The 20,399-nt window shown below is 42.8% G+C and overlaps 1 protein-coding gene across 1 annotated transcript in view; it reads right to left on the reverse strand.

Annotated features, from left to right (window-relative positions):
* LOC133966562 (protocadherin-15-like) overlaps positions 1-20,399 on the reverse strand; it is a 100,436-nt gene that overhangs the window by 6,935 nt on the left and 73,102 nt on the right. Inside the window, exons 24-29 of the mRNA XM_062401540.1 lie at positions 14,378-14,593; positions 13,202-13,290; positions 10,490-10,666; positions 8,031-8,249; positions 6,621-6,629; positions 5,686-5,805 (exon numbers count right to left, since the gene is read on the reverse strand). Coding sequence (XP_062257524.1) covers positions 5,686-5,805; positions 6,621-6,629; positions 8,031-8,249; positions 10,490-10,666; positions 13,202-13,290; positions 14,378-14,593 — 830 coding nt within the window. The remainder of the gene's footprint in view (positions 1-5,685; positions 5,806-6,620; positions 6,630-8,030; positions 8,250-10,489; positions 10,667-13,201; positions 13,291-14,377; positions 14,594-20,399) is intronic.

The raw sequence follows: 20,399 nt of genomic DNA on the forward strand, positions 1-20,399 counted from the left end.
TTAAGTTTTAGCCATACCTCATTTTTGAGTCCTGATTGTTTTCTTTGGAAGTCTTTTTAATTATATATTATCAAAATTTGGACGATACAGTTCTGTTCAAATAGTTTTTTTTTCTTATATTGCTGAACTAAAATAACTTAAAAGACTAAATCCAATAGTACAAACTGAATGAAAAGAATCTAATCGACTTTACCACTCTTTGGGCTGAAAGAAACAGCATGTCAGGGGCTCGCCTCTTTAGAGAAGAGATTATTCCATGCAGTGAACATGGAATACAGAATCAGTCGGCCTTCTATCCGCCCATCGGGGGGGATGTGTGTGATGAATCAAACATTACCCTGCTCTGGAAAGGAGGCACGCTAAGACCATTTGCCTTAGGGTGAAGAGGGTGAAACAAACACATGATGAGTATGTGGGAGAAAGACAGAGAGGAGAGGAAGACACAAGCAAAAAAAAAAAAAACACAAACGGGACAGAGGCAGCATGGCAATGAGGGTAAGTAAAGGTAATAGAACCTCTCGAGATCCACGAGGAAAGATTGACAAGAAGAGGCCACGGATTGAAAATCGTTAGAAGCAACTTCGCGGGGGGAAAAAGAAGCGAGAGAGAGAGACGCAGACAAACGGATCAGGCAGAAGGTCAGAGGGATGGAAAAGGAACGGAGAGGGTAACAGTAGTTGACAGTCCCACAGGCGGCGGCCCTGGTTAACGATTGATTGGTTCTCTAATTAGCCTTTTCCAGTGTGCAGCCGAACATCACAGTGACTACTTCATCATGCTGGGAGGATCCCTGCAGACGTGTGAATAGACAGGTCCCCGGGAGCTCGGCTCTCCTCATTCAACCCAAGACTGTCTGGGAACCGAAGTCGATGTATTTTTATTGCTGATGCTTTGTCCGACACAAGATGTTTTCACCTAGAAGTGCCGAGCCCCACTGTGTGTTTCCAATCAATTCTATTGCATTATTAAAATAAGAGGTTTTCCTGCAGCCTATCTCAGCGTAAAATCCAATACTTTTTTATTCCATGCTTTTCTAGATATTTGCTTTAAATGATTTAAATCTCGATCATCTAATTGCAACCTAAGATATCAGTGTTATGTGCGCTCAAGTCACTGCAGCAGCTTTATTAACATTTATCATCAACAATCGTGTGATCATCCTTCTGGAAAACAGTGAATCTTATTTCACAGAATTTGCATACCTTTGGGGAATTCTTAACAGTTAGGGTAATTTCACTCCATTGCAATTTTTTTTTTAAATAAACACCCAATATTATCATTTTTTTCTTTTGCCTAATTTGGATTTTTCACGAAGCAACAGTATCTTTAATTTTAATGCTATTATCTTAGTGAGGGTGGAAGAGAACAAATTTCGAAAAATATATGTAGCCAGGAAATGGCTTGACGAAACAGACCCCAGGGTTGTGGGATTTAAAATAAATTGGTGATAATACTGTAATTTAATTTCCGACATTTTGGTCATGAAATGTTTATGCTATGTGATAGAGCTGAAACAACGTACTTATCACATGATGAACGGACTAATCTGTGAACTTTAAGGAATACTTTACACCCTCATAGATCTCATAGCTGTGCAGAGCAATAAAACATGCAAATAAACAGAGCCAAAGTGGTTCTGTATATTCAAAGGCTTGAATTTGTATGTTCTAATTCAAGCCTGGAAGCATATTGTACAGTGAGAGGGGCAGAACTGAGCACATTTACAGGCAGGTGGCACTAACATTTAATTTCCACACCAAGTGCTAAGTAAAAAAAACTGCATTCTGTGTCTGAGAAACCCAGACAGTCTTGCATAAAACACTACCAACTGTGCAAATAAATAAACAAGTAATTAAGTATTTAGAAATAAACAGAAAAACATGGAGGCATGGAGAACGTATAAATAAAAATAATGAGAGAGTGGAATCAGAGAAGAGAGTCAGAGAATTGTGGACTGAGAGGAAAGGTTTTCACTGAGATCAGAAGGACTGTTCGAGTTCAGCTGGCTGCTCCGCTGAGCCTCCGCGGCCACGCTCGGTTGACTCGTTCCATCTTCAGTGCAGTTCACGCTCGGCGCCGGGTTGATTTGGTCAGCAGAGCTGGAGCTGGTTGTCTTTGGCGTGCTCTGCTCGTGGCGCGGATCAGAGCTCTGCAGTTCGCCCGCACCCTCTGATTCCCCAGTCACCAAGGGTTTCTTGGGAAACTTGGGCACCTTGCAGTTTTTGTCCACTTGGCTGTACATGTTGGCAACAGACCTCTCTAGCTCGGCCAGATTCTGGATGTTTTTCAGGATCCCCTTGAGCTCCCTCTTCGTCCCGACGTCCGCTTGCGCCGGGTCCAGAGGACGAAGGTGTTTACGCTCCGAGACGGGACGAAGCGTGGACACGGGCGGCAAAGAGGAGGGAACAAACTGCACGACTGGGCGTGAGTGATCGCCAGAAGGTGAGGGAGGAGGAGGGAGAAGTGGCGGTGGTGGGGGAGCACGTGGTTTATGGTGAGGAGGAGGAGGAGGTGGAGGGGGTGGAGGGGATGGAGGGGATGGAGGGGATGGAGGGGAATACTGAGGTTCAGGAAGGAAGGAGACTGAAGGTGGAGATGGAGGTGGACTAGAGGGAGGAGATGTTGGCGGGGACGGCGGCTGTGGCCGTCGTGGAGGAAGCGGCGGAGGGACATCTGGCGGGTCGGGTATGAGCTCCACCATGATCTGACACGGCTGCACCGTCATGTAGCTGGAGCTGCTGGAGCTGGACTCCTTGAGGACGGGTGGAGTCGGCCTTTGGCTTGCCAGGGGCCCCTGCTCTTCTCCCTGAGAAATAATAATGCTGGGGGGCACATCTCGACCTACTGATGTGGGGCTGTAGGGGTAATCCATGATAGAGAACAGAGCATCTGAGGTCAGCTCCAGGGTCTCATCGCTGTCTCTGTCCCTGACAAGAACAGAAGAGAAGGAGCCCAGGGACTCTCTGCTTCGCCTGAGGGGTTGTTCCAGGAGGGTCTGTTGCTCAAACTGCCTGGCCTGCTCATGCGCTGACATCTTGGTCTCTGTGCTGCCACTAATGTCAAGTGTGTCTGAACTCTCTGTCCTCCGCCCGCCGTTCATGGCTGCTCGGAGTATCTGCAGCTCCCAGGTAGTCGGGTCCATAAGCGCTTGTCTCCTTGGCGCTTCATAACTGTGCAGCCCTCCATGAACGCGAGCAGGCATTGTCCAGTTACACCCCAGCGCCGCTGAGTGGGAAGGAGAAAAGGAGAACCGCCTTTCCGCACGGGGACTGCCCATGGGACTGTTGTCATAGACCGGGTTGTGGGTGGTTAGTGGGTTGCGGTCAGAGTAGAAGGTCACGTTGCTCTCGGACTTGGGTAAGTTGACATGCAATTCTCCGTTGCTGCAGGCTGCAAGGGAGCGACAGGCAAAGGTGCTAAAAATCCTCTGGTGGTCGGCCTCCTTAATGACAGACCTTTTAGCCCTGTCACAGTGAGAGGTGGAGGTGGAGGTGGAAAGGAAAAGAAAAGACTTGAAACAGATGAAGATTGATGGTTTAAGGGAGAGCGAAGCAAAGGAAGAAGGGAAGTTGCAAAACCAACATTTGTTCCTGCTTCTTAACTGATTATGACTCTTCGTGCTGTGACTTATTCTGATCTTCAGACATAAAACGACTTAAATAGCTCATCATTTGCTTTTAGATTGTTTTAAAGAATAATAACATGTGATTAAATTATTATGCCCAGAAATGTGAACTAAAGACACAGAATAATACAAACAACTGGACGCATGAGTGCATTCAGTCACAACACTAAGAGAAGTGAAGGTTAGGACAACAGGACAAATGAGGAGACAATTGTCTAATTGCGAGGTGGGGAGGTGACAGCTGCAGTGATGGCTACTCAAAGCTCCTTTCAGACATGCACTGAACTCTGGGTAATCTCTTAAAACCATCCAGAGGGGCTGTTTGTGAGAAAGCAAATATCAATTACCGGGAGCGAATGCAACAATTACAAAACAAAAAGAATAAAAATGTCTCAGGGATAAAAACGAGGTACCGTACACGTAGAGGACGCAGATCTCAAGTTGGAAAAAAGACGAGTTACGAGAGCTTTGGCCAGAAGGAGCTGCTGTAGACAAAAAACGCGAATTCAGCAGCGGAATGTATGCCACACCTCCCGGCTCCTTCTTTCTTTAATCAGGGCAGCCACCCTCGCCTGAACGCTCAGAAAAATTTCCTGTAGTTGTCAACGTGTCTGAAAAAGACAATCTCCTGCTGATCTCTTCGTATGTTAAAGACAAAGTGCGGAAAATGTTCCAATTGTTCATGTCTGAAAACGGCTAAAGTGCGTTACCTCTACAGACAGGGAACTTTACCTTTCGTAACTACAGGGAGGTTTTACCACTGAGGTTAGAAAAAAACACTTTCCAGGGTCATTTAACAAAACACGCATTACAAATTCAAATCTATATTAAACGGACGGGTCAAAGACAAATCTTACTAAAACATACTGCAACCATATCTATCTACAGGAAGTGCATATGCTCAGCAAAAGCTATAAGCAAGAGGGTGGAAACAAAGGAGCGCCATATTTACAAATGCTATTGGTCCTATTCATAGACCTCCTATCTGTTGGGATTACTTACTGCAGTCTGAATCCAGGGAGACAGGGGGGTGGAGGTGATGCAGAAGAACCAAACACAGACAGATGGTAAGTGACTACAGCAGAAATGTCAGAGGTGTTAATGTAAAATGGAGACCGGGAGGAGGTGCGAGCGCAGAGGTACATCATGTTTCTGAGGGGAAATATACGCTGTTGATTTATTTGCACGCCCGCACATCCCGTCCCAGCACACAAAAGTGTTTATTACACACAAGTTTCACACTGCTCCAAAGTGTTTTAATGGGATTGTTTATAGGAGAAACTCCACTTATTCTGAGCACAGGCTGGAAAATAACCCCTAAATAAACGATGCTTGGCTCACAAACAATCCCCTCGAGAGTCTTTTCTGCCACTACAGAGTCAAAAGCCTGCGTTTGTTGTCGAGAGTTGGTCAACATCTGTGCCCCGTCTCCAGCTCTTTTACAGCTCGCCATTAAATTTCAATTTTCTTCTCTCTTCTAACAGCAGTTGTGATGTTAGCAGCAGTATTTCTTTAACGAATTTAACCGAGGCAGCGGGGCAGCAGTTCCAATTCAACCTCATTTAATCCTCCGGCAATAACATTTCATTGCGTGTTCAGAGTGGTATTTAACAGGAAAGGTGAAAAACGATCACTCTGATATTCACTGTAGGTAATAGGTCTAAACCAAATACAATTATTGCGCCCAAGCGAGATTGTGTATTTGTTTCTAAACTAGAGTGATGGTATTTTAATAACTCAGACACACCTTGAGAGAGGGTCATGTAAAAAGGATGCAAATACAGTCAATACAGTCAAATCACAAATACGTACAGGGGAGTCCCAGTCTAATCACCAGCTGTGCTGCAGCGCACTGTGGTCAACAGAGAGTAGGTCATGGTTTGAAAGCCAATGAGCACAGAGATCCATTGATGCAGCGACTGTCGCGTCTAAAGCAGCAGGTAGACTGACAGGAATTCAAATTCATAGAAAGAGGAACCTGCTGAGCACAATACAGCAGCGGCCTATGATGGGAGGAGGTGGGGTGGCATACAGATAATAAAGGGCCAGGGTTTACTCACATGCTGCTGTCGCCCAGCTCTTCATAGAGGTTGGTGCTGGGAGCAGCCGCAGGAGGTGCTTTCCCTCCCGGCGGTAAGGCCATCTGAATCCGGGCGGTTTTGGCACATTCTGCCTGTCGCCTGCGCAAAGTGTTGAGAACATGTAAAGTCACAGATATACATGTTTCTAAGTATTAACACCACGTCGAAGGAAAAGCATCTTAGATATTGAGGCTAAAGTCATAATATTATCAGATTGTCATCAGAGTAAAGTAATACTAATAATAATAATAATATAATGAGACAGACACTACAACAAAAGCTTGGATCAACACACTGTTTCTCAAATAATCTTTTCAAAACCCTGATGCTTATGATATTATGCTGCTGATGAATAAAATAATTACATTTATTTTTTTTCAAACTTATACTAAACCATAACATCACAACATTCTCCACATTCTTCATTTTAATGCAATCATCAGATTGATTGGAAAAAATTATGACTATTCTTAGAATATTATGACTTTTTCCTAATTAAATAAAGACTTCATTCTCAGTAAATTACTACTTTATTCGTATTATGACTTAATCTGCACTTTATTATTATTATTATTATTGTCCCCTACACTTGACCCTATTATCCTTCATCCTTTACATTTCATACAGTCTGGAGTTAACTCAAGACACATCACTTATTCATGCAATGTGAATTAATGCACGTGCTTTCACAAGGCACAAATAAAAGAGCCACAAGCAGTAACTGGTAGTAAAACTGAAGATGCAGTTATGTTCAGTCATGTGTGAGGAGATGTTGAGGAACAGTTGCTGCAGTGGGATGAGGTGTGTGTTTGAGGATATGAGATTCTGATCAGACCTAACATGACCGGGATAACTGAGAATCATCACACACTTATACGACATGAAGTGAAACATGAAGAGGAATCAGTACTTACTCTTTGAACCTGGTTTTGATGTAGCAGAGAGGAGACAGGAAGAGAGAAAGACAAAAAAAAACAAGTTAGATTATATAATATTAGGATTTTACACTAGAAGTTATTCAATATTTGCTGGACTTTTTAAAATTCTTTGTATTTCTATCCGCTTTAACACTAAACTGCAGAAACTGGAGAGAAACTTCAGACGTTCCCACCAATTTCTATGCAAAGTAGAAAGCACTCAAGCCTCCAGCAGTGACTGTGGGGCTAAATGCACTTTTCTTCAGTGAATCCTCCACACTTCATATCACCATTGCTTATTCCCAGCAGAAATTCAATTATTCCACATGAATAAACAGATTCACATTTAAAAAAAAAAAAAAACTCATCCCTGAATTAAGGCAACGGTGAATTACGTTGACAAGCAGACATGAGACAATGATTTCCTAAATCATTTAATTTGATCAAAGCAATGTCACCACCAACAAAGCGCCATCTGCTACGACAGTTTGTGTGTTAGGCTAATGTCACCATCAACAGCTTTCTGCTGTGTTTGGTCTGCGCATTTGCATAAGGACAACCACTCCGCCCATCTGCCGTGAATAAATATTTACCAAACATCACCGTTTACGGAACGCTCTCAGCATACAGACCATTAGCGGGGATAAGAACCAGGCTCCTGCCAACCACGAGCTCAAGAGCCTCGCTAACGCAAACAATGCTTCGGACAAAGAGCGTCATATTTCATTTTTGCACAGTGTGTGTGATGTGGGAATGAGTGAGATAAAGCTAGAGACAGAGAGGGAGACAGAGAGAGAGAGGGCGCTGTTTACTGCGTCTGTGAGCGCGATTGAGTAGTGGGAAGACGCACTGTGACAGCCACAACTGGCTGTAGATATTTGTCACAAATAAGTGTTAATTAATCTGCTTTAATAAATCATGAACGGGGAGATAAGCCCAGCAGAGTGCACAGTCAGCACGTCTGTGGAGCATGAGGTGGAGCATGAGAGAGAGAGAGAGAGAGAGAGAGAGAGAGAGAGAGAGAGAGAGAGAGAGAGAGAGAGGGATACAGAGGGATACAGAGGGAGAGAGAGAGAGGGCGTGCACCCACACAAAAAAAGAAACAAGCATGATGCGCTCTCGCTCTATCTTAAATATGTGAAATAGACTTTTGAACAAAGCCCTTTGTGTTTTTTCACTGCTCTGTTCCAACCGGCTCAAGGGGACGAGGCCGTAAATGATCGTCAACATTCAATGATGGAGATCAGGTTTTTGTCAGGAGAAAAAGTTGCACAACACAATATCTGTCACGGTGATGGTCTACCTAATCAAAATGCATTTCCCTCTTAACACCCTGACAACCAGTTAAAGAGGATTAATTGATCGCAGAGGCCTCTGACTATCTCGGAGAGGAGAGAGGATACTCACTGTTTGTAGGTGACCATGACGATGAGGATGGCGGGGATGCAGCAGAGGATGATGATGATGGCCAGAGCTAGGAGCGCCCCCTCCGTGTAGCCCACGGCCTGAGCCGCCTTCTTCACACTGGCCACGATGTCCGGAGAGCGGATCTCCAGGATGCGGCCGCCCTCGCCGAGGTGCGGCTGGAACTCCTTGTTGATGTCCAGCACGTTGCCGTCGAGAAATCTGTGATTTATTAGAAATAATGAGCGCGGGGGAGTAATTGGTTTTCAAGCAGAACAGAGCCCAGAGAGAGTTTGTTATTTATCTTAATCTAGTGAACTTCTGAATATCATGTTTGTTTGAAAGCCTCTATAATCAATATTGCTTTATAGCAACGTTATATAAAATGACAACTTGAAAACTTTGCAGTGAGTTTCTGCTCATAGTTTATTCATCTAGTCTTCAACTTCACTAGTCCGTACTTTTGGTACACCGCTCTCTCGCTTGTTTTCAGACACAAACACTTTGCCTTTCACATATCAAGAAGGCAGCAGCGGGATCAGACGTGTTCACATTAACAGGAAATGATCCGGAACATTCAGGTGAGGGTTGGGTAGGACATGCAGGAGGGAGGGCCTAATGTATAGGTTTTAAATTAAGCTGCAGAAATCACATATTTTTGCTCCTTTTTGGGTTTTGCATGTCGTGTGTTAGAAATATCATCAGCACACCCACTCACTGGCCGTGAAGCTATATTCACTCTGACATTTTCCATATTTATTTTTTCAGGTAAAGTTCTTGAAATGTCTCGGGCCTGTCTGAAAGTAGCTGTCGAGTCATTTTTTATAACAGCAGGCAGCTGCTGTTAGTGACAAAGCTCTAAAAAGTCACTGTGCACAACCTGCCTAACACCGACGGGTCAGCTTCACAGTTAGCGACAAGCTGCTGAACACATTTGCTTAAAAACCCTCATTTGCTGAAAAATAATTATTTCAATGTCATTGACATCTGGTAATTTAACCATCACATTTCGAGAGCTGGAACCAGAGAATGGGGATCGGGCAAACAGGAATTTATTTTTTACCTGTAACTCAAAATGATTCTGGCCACGAAAAATAAATTAAAAACGTTGCGTGACCTTTCTGACCACATGTGTAGATTCACATGTGTTTTCAATACAGACAGAATTTGCAGCACAAACGTGTATATGTGCAGTCGAATCACTGATGTTCCAATAACCGGTTGCTTCAAAGTGGCTTTGAAACATCCTGACTCACAAAGGAACGAGTGAACTGCCACATCCAATTACTGTCATTTTGTTCTTCTATAGGTGAATCGGTAAATGGCCATGAAGGAGAGTCCGGCACTCAAGGTGATATGAGGACACTGCACAACACAACAATCCACTCGTTGTTTCTCTTCCTCCCTCTGTGATCTGACGACAAAGTCACACATATATAACATGCAATTACCCCCCCCCCCCCAACATGATCAGACATGCACAGTATGCATAAAAGGCCTTTCTCCTCTCATCTAAAAGGCTCCCCGTATCTAAAGGAGCAGATTGTTATTAACGATGGAGACTCTTTAACTGTAAAATTAGCTCTGCTCTCTGAAAAGCTGCCACTTGTGATCAGGGCGATGGCCGCTATTTTTGGTTTAAAAAAAAAAAAAAACAGAAGCTTCTTTTAACACGCCCTGCTCATGGCTGCAGCCTCAAGCGCCCACTAAAAACAAAAAGGCTGTGGCGCGCGTCTGATGGTCAAGGACACAGATATAATGGATTCAAAACATTCACAAAGCACCCTCTAAATGTCATTTGAGTGTGGGATTTCCAAATGAAGGGAAACAGAGGCCACAGATTTGGAGAAACAAAGACAGAAAGTGGACAACAGTTGCATATTGACTGGACACTCTCATGCTCTAGTGGAACTGGCTTTTGAAGCTCGGCGTCTGATTGATTTGACCGAAGGACTAAGAAACACGAGAACAAAGAAGTTCTCTCTGCCCCTTTTCTGTCTTCAACCAGTGTTTCAACACACTTTCACAGAGAGATCCTTGACACACGGGTATTACATCTCCATCGCTACATGTCCCCAAAACAAAAATAAATAAAATCTACAGCGGACATAATAACCAAGCTCCTGGAACAACCTTCAAGGCACCGGCATGACGAATGGATGGTCTGACTGAAATACACACATACCCTCACTCTCAATTTGTCCATTCCTAGCCTCACCTCGCCCTTCTCTCCCTTAAATCTGCCCCTCTACTCTGACATATGACAGATTTGTTGCACCTGCAGGATAATCAAAGTCGTATAAAGAACCTAAAGGCGTTGAGAAAGTGGAGACGCTGTGGGAGAGGAGAGATATATGCTGACTCACTGTGTGGACAGTGGGGAAGGAGAGAGAGACATGCAGGGCATCAATTTCAACCAAATGGTGGACTGGACTTTTTGCAATAAAACTTCACCCACTCACTTGAAGAGCTCCTGGCGTGAGATGGCCCTGTTGGTGAGCGGGTCGATGGCGTACACCATCAGGTCCGTCTTACTGTAGTCCTCCAGCTCAAAGCCGTCGCCGTGACGACGGGGCCCAATCGCTTCTACAATCACTTTGGCCCCTGGAATCTGGTCCTGGATGTAGCGCTCCATAATACTGAAACAAACACAAAACAAGTTAAAACTAAAAGAAGTCATTTCTTGATCAGTACTGGTTATTCTCTGGGGCACACAGGGGGAGCTGAAGCCAATCATGGCGTCCACACTAATCCTGGAGTTTTTGGGCACCAAAAAATGAGAGGTTTGGAAACCTGGATGACCTCGTTTTAGTTTAAAAGCTCCCGGGCTGCGTTATCTGGACGGGCGGATAAGGAGACATTACATTACATCACATGTCATATGGCGGACGATTTTATCCAAAGCGACTTACAGTTAGTGTATTCAACATCTATGAGGGGCCATTTAGTTGTTCAGTATCTTGCCCAAGGACACTTCAGCATGCAGATGGGGAAGACTGAGGATTGAATCAGAGACCTTCTGGTAGGAAGACGAACACTCTACCACCTCTTTTGGAAATGGATGATACACTCCCCCCTAATGCGCATCTTGATTATTGGTTCTGACTCGATTTCCAGCAGTGAATGCAAAACGCTGTAAACACTGACTGTCAGTAAGAGTTCCATCCTGGCGTTTGCCTGAATAAAATAAATAGCTCATTCTACTTTTCCCTATTGTTCTTCCTTGTTCATAGTATTTTCATTAATTAAGCAACCAACTGCACAATAGAAAACCCTCTCCCTATTTAAACCTGCACATGGCCAGTGTAGGCGTATGGTCATATGACATGGGATTATAACTGATGTGGAGCAATAATGCCTAAGAGGACAGATATCGTCTTTGAGTCTCCAACTAAACAAACCCTGATCTGCTTGTCTTTGGACTGTGGGAGGAAGCAGCATACATGCAGAGAGACCTACGCAAACACGGGATGAACAGGCAAAACTCCACAAAGAGAGACCGCAGCTGAATACTGAGGAGCTTCTTCCTCTGCACCACGTGCCGCCTTAAATAAAGAAATATTGGCGCAAATACTGAAGATGGTAGATCATGTCTAGACTTAAATTAACCAAAAACCAGGTTCATGTAAGTTCAAAGCATTTGTGGCAGCTCTGTGCCGACAGCCAATATGAGAGCCACCAACCTTAAGCACTACACTCTGGTTATGTTTGTGCCATTGGGCAGCAGCTTGTGTCTCCAAACTGGGCTCTTGGCAAAGTGAGACTATGCTAATCCTTTTTCAGGCTGGGAGAAATCCACACCTCAAATTACAGCCAATAAAGGAAAGCCTTGGCCGTCTACCTTTGCCAAAGAGGATAAACAGTTTGAGCACTCAGGTAAAATGGATCATCACCAGCACTGTGAAAAATTGCAGACCCCTCAAATGACATCACTGCAAAGAGCTTAACATGACTAATGTGTGTGCTGTTTCAGCCCAGACAGTGGTGTCCCTTGTGTGGGAGGGACACAGAAAGCTCCTGAAAATCAACTATTTACACCAATTTCCCATTCATATGAACTAATGAGGCTAAACACTGTGCCCCGGGAGCTGCCAAGAGATGTTTCATGAATCTGATCATCTCAATCTCATCATTAATTAATTAGAAACCGACTCCCGAGGATAGTCTCATTGGCCAATCCATGATCGTATCTTCTTGTTGATGTCTATGTGACGTTGATTTTTATTAGACCGTGTTTATTTTAAGTAGCTGAAACAAGATATCGTGGTGGGAAAGGCACTGCACAAAAAAGAGTCGATTCATTTTCCAGTGTCTTCTTATCAAATACCTTCATGTGTAATTCAAAAAACTTAAAAATAATGCCTTAAGAACGCAGAGCTTGGAAGTGGGGCTAAGTCATATACTCATCTCCGACATTTCAAACCGCTGGCAAAGACGGATTGTCCTGAGACACCGGGGGCGGAAGCAACCGTGTCTGAAGATTGTAGTGGTCCACATTCATTTGAACCAGTGGCAATGGCTGCCATTGTCTTGGCCACCAGTAAAAACTCCTCTAACTTTATACTGCCTTTCTCTCACGAAACTGTGTGTGAGAAACAGCCGGGGCTGCTTGAGGATGGGGGACGTCACTGAAGGCTTGACGATGTGGTGGTTTAGTTTCAGAGTAGCAATGGAGCTGTTTACCTCTTTCAATTAGGTGTTCCCACTCTGCTGAGACTTTTAAGACTACACTGAAGAGCCACCTGTTCTCTAAGGCATTTGACTGCCCTTGACTAAGTCTTGTTAACTTCTTTATTCAATGATTTGTTTTTCAGCCTGTTTAGCATATTTGTACGCCGAGAGGTTTGCTCTGTGAACTCATCTTAAGCGTATAAGGTTTTTTTTTACTATTATTTGATATCGTTTTTTTAAATCTCCTCTTATTCTATGTATATATCATGACATGAAGACATCACAAACGGTTCACTACGTCAGCGTTGCCCTGCAAGGTCCAAGAAGGTGTGAAACACTAGGTGGTGTAATGAGCCATGTTAATTTAAAAATGGTAATGTTTTGTATTTCATCAAAGCCCAAAAAAACACATATTTAAGTTTGCAGTATCTCTTTAACAAAAAAATTGGTACTGATAATTTGGTCTGACATTAATTATTCAGTCATGTTAAATGTTTTCTTACCTAATGAGCTCCTCTTTTTTCTCTTCCACTAAATGGGGAGGGACAGTGGACACAACAACTTGCATGTCCAGCGCGTTGACCACAGAAACCTGAGAGAGCGCAGGATGGAAGGAAGGAAAGGAACAAAGCACCAGGGGGTAAATAAGACAGCAGATGGTAGATATAAAGACTGATTTAGCCATTTTTCATGCCCTACAGTGATTTTGGTTCTACATATTTAAATGCCTCTTTCCTCGAAGCAAATGAGACCCTCTAACCGCTTGCCGGTATTGGTGCCCTGGGCAAACTTGACAAGGCCTAATTCTGACCCCGCAGTTAAGTGCACGGGCAACAGCCTCTGTGCTCTGCAGCCAAATCTCCCATGCACCTCCTGTGAAATTAGCTTTCCCCTTGAAAATTAATGAGCACCGCGGTTAAGCACTCGCTGCTCTCTCATATCCAGGTAATGTCCCAGACCCTCCTTCTGTCTTGTTAGTGGGCTTGTTAGCCGGCCACATTTAAATGAAACAAACGGAAAAATAATAATCCTGCTCACATCCAGGAGAGATGAGCAATGAAACGGGGACAAAGCCGAGTCTGGGAAATGATTGGTAAAAAGAAATTCAAGCATAACAACAAAATAAACTTATTAGTACATTCTATAGACTTTCCTAGACTCTCTCATACTTAATTTGCAGCTTGTGGTTGTGTTTTATGGCTGTCATCTTTTGAATTATTGTTTTAATTTTATATTTCTCCTTTATTTCAACAGAAAAGCCCCATTGAAATACAACATCCTGTCTGCCAGGGAGTTATGGCACCAGGTTTTAAATATGAATTCAAACACACAAAAAAACACACTTAAACACAGCAAACTGATTAAAATACAAAAAAGACAAATAAAAACATACAGGAATCAATGTCAAAATGAATGATGCAAAATCTAAAGCACATATCAAAGCAAATATGACATAATTATTGTTAAATAACTGACAATCCTATCTCAAAAAAATGTCCTTTATAAAAGGCTAACAGGTTACTCCTCTTTTACTGTGGAGGTCTTGCACATCATACCATCAATATGCCACTGGTGTGCAGGTGGCACTAGGGACATATTTAAGCAGATGACATACAGTCAATGCACGTTTACTACACATATATATTTTATTGATCTGTACAAACAAACGTGACACTCACCACCACATCGGCACTGCTGCTGAGACCTATCCCGTAGTCGTCTGTGGCAATAACCTCAAACTTGAAATAGGACCTGCGCATATTTCGAAACATCATGGCCGACTTGACCATGCCCGTGTAGGTCTCGATGACGAAGCTGTCCTGGCCCTCCGGCGTGGGCGGGATAATCAGGCGGTACGCCATGGCGCTGTAATTCCCGGTGTCCTTGTCAGTGGCCTGTTACACACACATGATGCACACAGATACACAATTAGACTGAGAAATGGCACTGTCAAGTACTGCAAGCAGTTAGAACATTTAGAGGGGTAATCAGGAGATGATATATCCTCCTTGCACACCAACATAACTGGGCTGGATACACAGGTTCTGCAATGGACGACTCCAGGTTACAGAGGGGTGATGTTTCTGCTTATGGTTGTGAATAAGTCCTGATTCAGGTGTAGGTGGTTTGTTTGGAGGTCATAAAGGTCAGAGAGGAGGATAAATAGTTGCTTGGCAAAAGTTGGGAACAGTCTGAAAGTATAAAGGACAGTTTATGTATTCATCCATTAACGTTTGTGTAGTTTCCTGATGGACATCCTGATCGCTACATCCTCCCTTTGTATTTTATAGCGGGAGAATGAAAGGGGACATTGTTTATTCAGACCACTGTAGAAGTAAAAAAGTCCCTGAAGATTTAACCTGAGCCGGCATCCACCATCCGCTGTTTGAGCTCTTGACCGTGATTGTGCCTGTTTGGCTCTGAGCAAAGTGCACCAGTGGCAACTCCCCAATCATTGATATCACAGGACACATTTAGCCTCTGACTGCTGATGGGTCACCCTGCTGTGACATCAGCGAATAGTGCAGAGAGCGCAATGTACTTGAAAGAGTAAACAGAAAACCCAGCAGATAGGGTTATCTTCCTTGTGTGATTCAGTGTTGATTTTTCCCCTTTCGATGCATCAATCCTTATGTTACTAAATTATTCTGCAGACACGTGACAAATCTAAACAATTCAATTTATTCAATCTTCTCATTGACACAGACCATCACAGCTGTCTGGTTTTAGGTTCTGAGAGTTTTTCATGGGGCAGATTTTCCTTTCACCCTTCCTTGCTTTGTTTGTATGGTGCTACGCTAAGCTTTATTAGCACCCTTGGAGGTCTACCATTATAATGTTATATCTCTATTTAACCACATAGCCAAACCATTATACTAACTTAAACTGCCTGGAGTGGTGAACACTGACAGTTTGGCACATTTTCACCAAAGCAAAGTAAAACAAGACGTGCAAGATTGACGCTTTTAATTTCCCTCTTACTACTGGCCGAGATATTTGCCCCCCCCCATGCAGGTGTTCTCTTAAAGGAGCTGACAGGAGGGAAGAGAGCTACAGCTGGAGGCTCATCAATTGTGTGAAATAGCGGGAAAGGATTTGTTTCATGCTGCTTCAGCTTTACCCATGGTAACACACTGTAGGGCGGAAAGAAAAGGCAAGACTTCCTGACATTAAAGTTGAATTGCTCAGTTTCTCTAAACCTGCAGAAACTGCTCTACTCTCAATTTGGGGGTAGTGGAATTGAGTTGTGAACAAACTGACACATCATCTTTTAGTGGTTATGGAAAACTCACTTATTTGCACCACCAGCAGTTATAACACAACATTATTTTTCATTTGGAGTCATTGTTCTGGCCACATTGATACTACAATGGTCCACATTCAATCTCTTTTTGCTCAGTTTTGGGTCTCTACCAACTCCCATGGGAAATATCTGGATCTTTTTAGCCGATAAATGCTCAATAACGTTTACAAGCTTGATGCTAACTGATACTCTCTAACAGTTTGTGCTGAACTTGAAACCATAACTGAATCGCTGAGGGTCAGACAGTTCAACAATGTGCTAAGCTAAGAGGAGCTGCAGGTTAAGATGAACATTTTCTGTTCGTATGAGCGATGCCTTTCATAGAAAGGACTTTGATACTGTAAAAACATGAATTATAGCTGGATGGTGGTACGGAGGTGGAGTGGTGAGCACCGTCTCCTCACAGGGAGATGACCGTGGGGTTGAACCTGGCGGTTGGTAGGTTCTCTCGTGCCTGAGTGAAAAGTCTGCGGGTACTCCAGCATCGGCCCACAGTACAAAGACATGCAGGTTAGGTTGATGTGTGTTAATGTGTTGTGTGAATGGCTCCTTGTCTCTGTATGTGATAGACTGGATGACGACATGTCAAGGGATGTTCACTGGGATTGGCTCCAGGCAAGCTGATGAATGTTTTTAGATAGAAAACCTATTAAATTCTAGAATTGACTTTTAGATTTTTGGGGGTGGTTTTTAGAGAACAAAATGACAGGGGTAAAAAAAAAAAAAAAAAAGAAGAAAAATGTCTTTAACCCTGAGAAACGACGTATAAGTTTACGAGGATCATAACTTCCATGAAGCTTGTTAGATCACTGTATGTCACAGCAGGGAAAACCCACTCCCCCCCCCCCTCCCATCGACCTCTAAGGCTCAAGCGGTGACTGGCCACTGCGCTCACACACCGGCATCAATTTTCAGAGTGCTCATCTCTGACGACTGACACTGATAAATAGGAGCAATATCTTCTTTTTTCCCCTACAGCTACTGGCAGAGGAGGGGGAGGTGGGGGGGCATGTTACCAATGAAAGGGCAGCATAAATCAACACAGTCAGAGTGAGATATCCTCAATGGGTAAAGACAGTGTATGTAACAGCATCATACAGCTATAACAGCGATGGACAGAGGGGAGAGAACTCACTGAGGGAAGTGTGTTCACAGCCTGCTGCAAGACAGCAAATGAAAATGAAATGATCCTGATGACTGAATAACCTGCAAATCACTTACATCATCATCTAACCCTCTGCTCTTGGTGTCAGGGTGTAAAGCTACGACCATGGAGAATATTCTAACTTTTTATTTTATCCAATAGGACATTTAGGTGAAAATGTTTCCAAATTCATGCATTATTTGCCAAAAATCTAATCTGTAATGTCCTTGATTTTCAACTTTCAAAATCAGCTCATCCTCGAGTCCAACTGAGCATTTTTGCCAAATTCTAAGAAAACCCTTAAAGTCTTTTAGTGACAATGAGACAGAAGGATGGTCGATACGAAAACATAACGTCTCTGCTCAGCTTATCACCATCATAACATCTCTGAAAGAAAGCTTATCACCATCTCCTTGATGTTTAGAAAGCTTTTCACCATCTTTAAAATAAGAGGGCAGGTGGTGAAGGAAGAAGTGAAGAGTGGCCATCATCTCGCTGCACATGAATCTTATTACTTACTCTTATAAAACAGGGTCGAGTAAGTGTCGCGCGTTGCAAAGTGTTATCGTGTAATCATCCTTTCCTTCCACAGACCAGAGTTTTACCTTGACATTGAAAGATTTTTCAATTAACTTTTTAACACCATTGAAATTAGACGTTGGGAGTAAATAACCCAATTAAATTAAATTTATACTGCGCCAAATTACAACATTCATTCTTTCAAGGCACTTGAATGGTCTGGAGCTTATAATGAAGGAGCCCAACGAGCAGGCACTTGGCAACAGTGGAGAGAAAGAAACAAAAATCTCCAACAGAACCAGACCCAGCGGCCATCTGCCTTAACTGGGTGGGTTTAAAGGAGAGAAATAGGGAAGTAAGGAGTAAAAGGGCAAGTGGAGAGAGGGAAGAAGAAGGAAGAGAAAGTAGGAGAGACTTGGAAGTGAGAGAGAGAGACCTGGAACAGTTGTGTAACAGATATATTTAAACACTGTAGTAAACGGGTATCATGCGCCACATCAAAAGTGTCAGAATTCACCAAATGTTGACGATATTTCTAACGATTATCTCAGGAGAAGGGGACTCGCAGATTCATTACTAATTCAGTCTATCGCTTCCCAGTAACTGACTCCAAAGCTTCTATTGCCACTGGGAAATAAAAAAATAGCACTTGACCCATCATTTGACACTTTGGTGTTGATTCCGTGTTGAGGGAAAGACAGAAAAAAGTCAACATTGGATGGTTGGTTGGGTGAAGAAATTGACACTGTTACTGTGCAACATTTGAGCCGATATCCATCGAGAAATGTTCTTAAGAGGAATTGGGTGTAGAACATGATTAATAAGCTATTATTTTTTATCTAGGGCCATCATTCATGATTCCAGTAGATTACAGCCATTAAAAACTAAAGGAGACCAGGTTTTCTGTTGCTGCCCCGATGAAGCTCTGGAGCCATCTCGCATTCTGCATCAGGTCTTGCCCTTATTTTTGATAATTGTATCTGATTTAAAAATCGAATCATTTTAATCTTCATAAAAATTCTGCTTTCATCTGTCATTTGATTCTGTTAATAATAATTTTTATTCATGCTTATGTTGCTCTTCTTTGCTTTGATTCTAAAGCACTTTGGTTAATATCCAGTGGTTATATATGTGCTATATAAATAAATCTGACTTGAGCTTAGCATAAAAATATGATTAATTGATGTGTGTAGAGGTGATGGTGCTGTATCTTCTTTGTCTGTATCTCTTTAACTACTGTACACGTATCTCTCTTTTATGCTTAAACTCAGGTTTAAAATTGTCAAACCCAATAAAGCATGATTCACGTTGCTGTACAAAGCCCTTGAGGAGAAGTTGTCTTCGTCCTAAAAGAGCTTTTATAAGTTCTAACATAAAGATTAAGGCTTAGCTCCTCTCCTGCAATAAAAACCAAGAGCTTTATTTCAAACCATCAATAAAGTGAACATAATCCCCAGCTTTCCCAAGGTGTTCTTATCTTTTTCTTTCAGACGGCAACACATTTCTGGCCTATTTTGGTAATGACGGGAGAAATATGATCAGCCTCCTCATTTTCATCATCTGATGATTTTGGTTTATTTTCAGATGTGCCTGAAGGTCAGAAAAACTTTTTCTGCATCTTCCTCCACAACCTTTGTACTTGCCCAAAGGATATTACACCAACTTCTTCTTTTGTTAAACATGCTCCAGAGACTGAAGGGCCTGTGTCCAGCGCCTGTTATACTGTAAATAGCCATAAACGATTCATCTATTTGGGATTCCACTTGGGCAGTTTTCCTCTTTCTAAGGATAAGCAGCTGAAAATCAGGTTGGAGCTATTTGGTAACTGTCCTACAAGGCTGATTATATCTATTAGGGATTAGAAAGCAATCAATTCCTCCCAGCGAAACTGCACAATGGGAGTCCTGCTTATTGGCATTGACACAGTAATATCACATCAAAGATAGAGCTTAGTCTTGGTTAGTCTACACCCAGTTGTGCTCCGGGGAATTAATGTGAAAAACACCCCTCGATCGACTGTCATATTATTGGCTTTTCCAGCGATAAGATAATATGCTGTGATCTCTGGCCGAGTCGGCGTTAACACAGTGGAAAAGTCAAACTGGATGGGAAACAAACACAGTCTGGATTGGGTTATAAATCATGGAACTTGCAAGCGATGAAGTGTAACTATGCAAATTGCGAACCAAAAAATTGAATTTTTGCCAGAAAACATGAAGAAATAATATTTAAATCTCTAAACCTCTGTAGATTTGGCCTCGCTAGATAGGCAATGTTCGCAGTTCCCCTTGTTCCCCCTTGAGTAGTCTCTTTTGGTTTTCTTTCAGGCTGCACACAGAACCAACAAGTCTCAGTAAAGGCAGTCTGCTTGTTCAGCTCGCTCCTTTGAGCATATGGTAATTATAATACATCTGAACTTTCGCGGGAGGCTGGCACAAGGAAACCGGTGTTCAGAGGCGTCAGTAACAAAATGTACCTGAAAAAAATATGAGAGTGACAAGAATAGGACTTTAAAGAGGAAGTATGAGATGATCCCCCCCCAGCTGCAGAGGAAATTACATCATTACCTGGCTATATTTAAATTCTGTATCCATCACATCCAATGGAGAATAACTAGAAATATAAAAACAACTAAACATAAAAATTGTTAAAAGCAGTGTTCAAAGTGGAGCTTACAGGTGGCGATTCAGCACGGCCCTGTTCACAAACTCTAACACCCACCTACCTACGCATA

Source organism: Platichthys flesus, chromosome 12 (assembly GCF_949316205.1).
Source record: "Platichthys flesus chromosome 12, fPlaFle2.1, whole genome shotgun sequence".
In the NCBI taxonomy this organism is placed as follows: Eukaryota; Metazoa; Chordata; class Actinopteri; order Pleuronectiformes; family Pleuronectidae; genus Platichthys; species Platichthys flesus.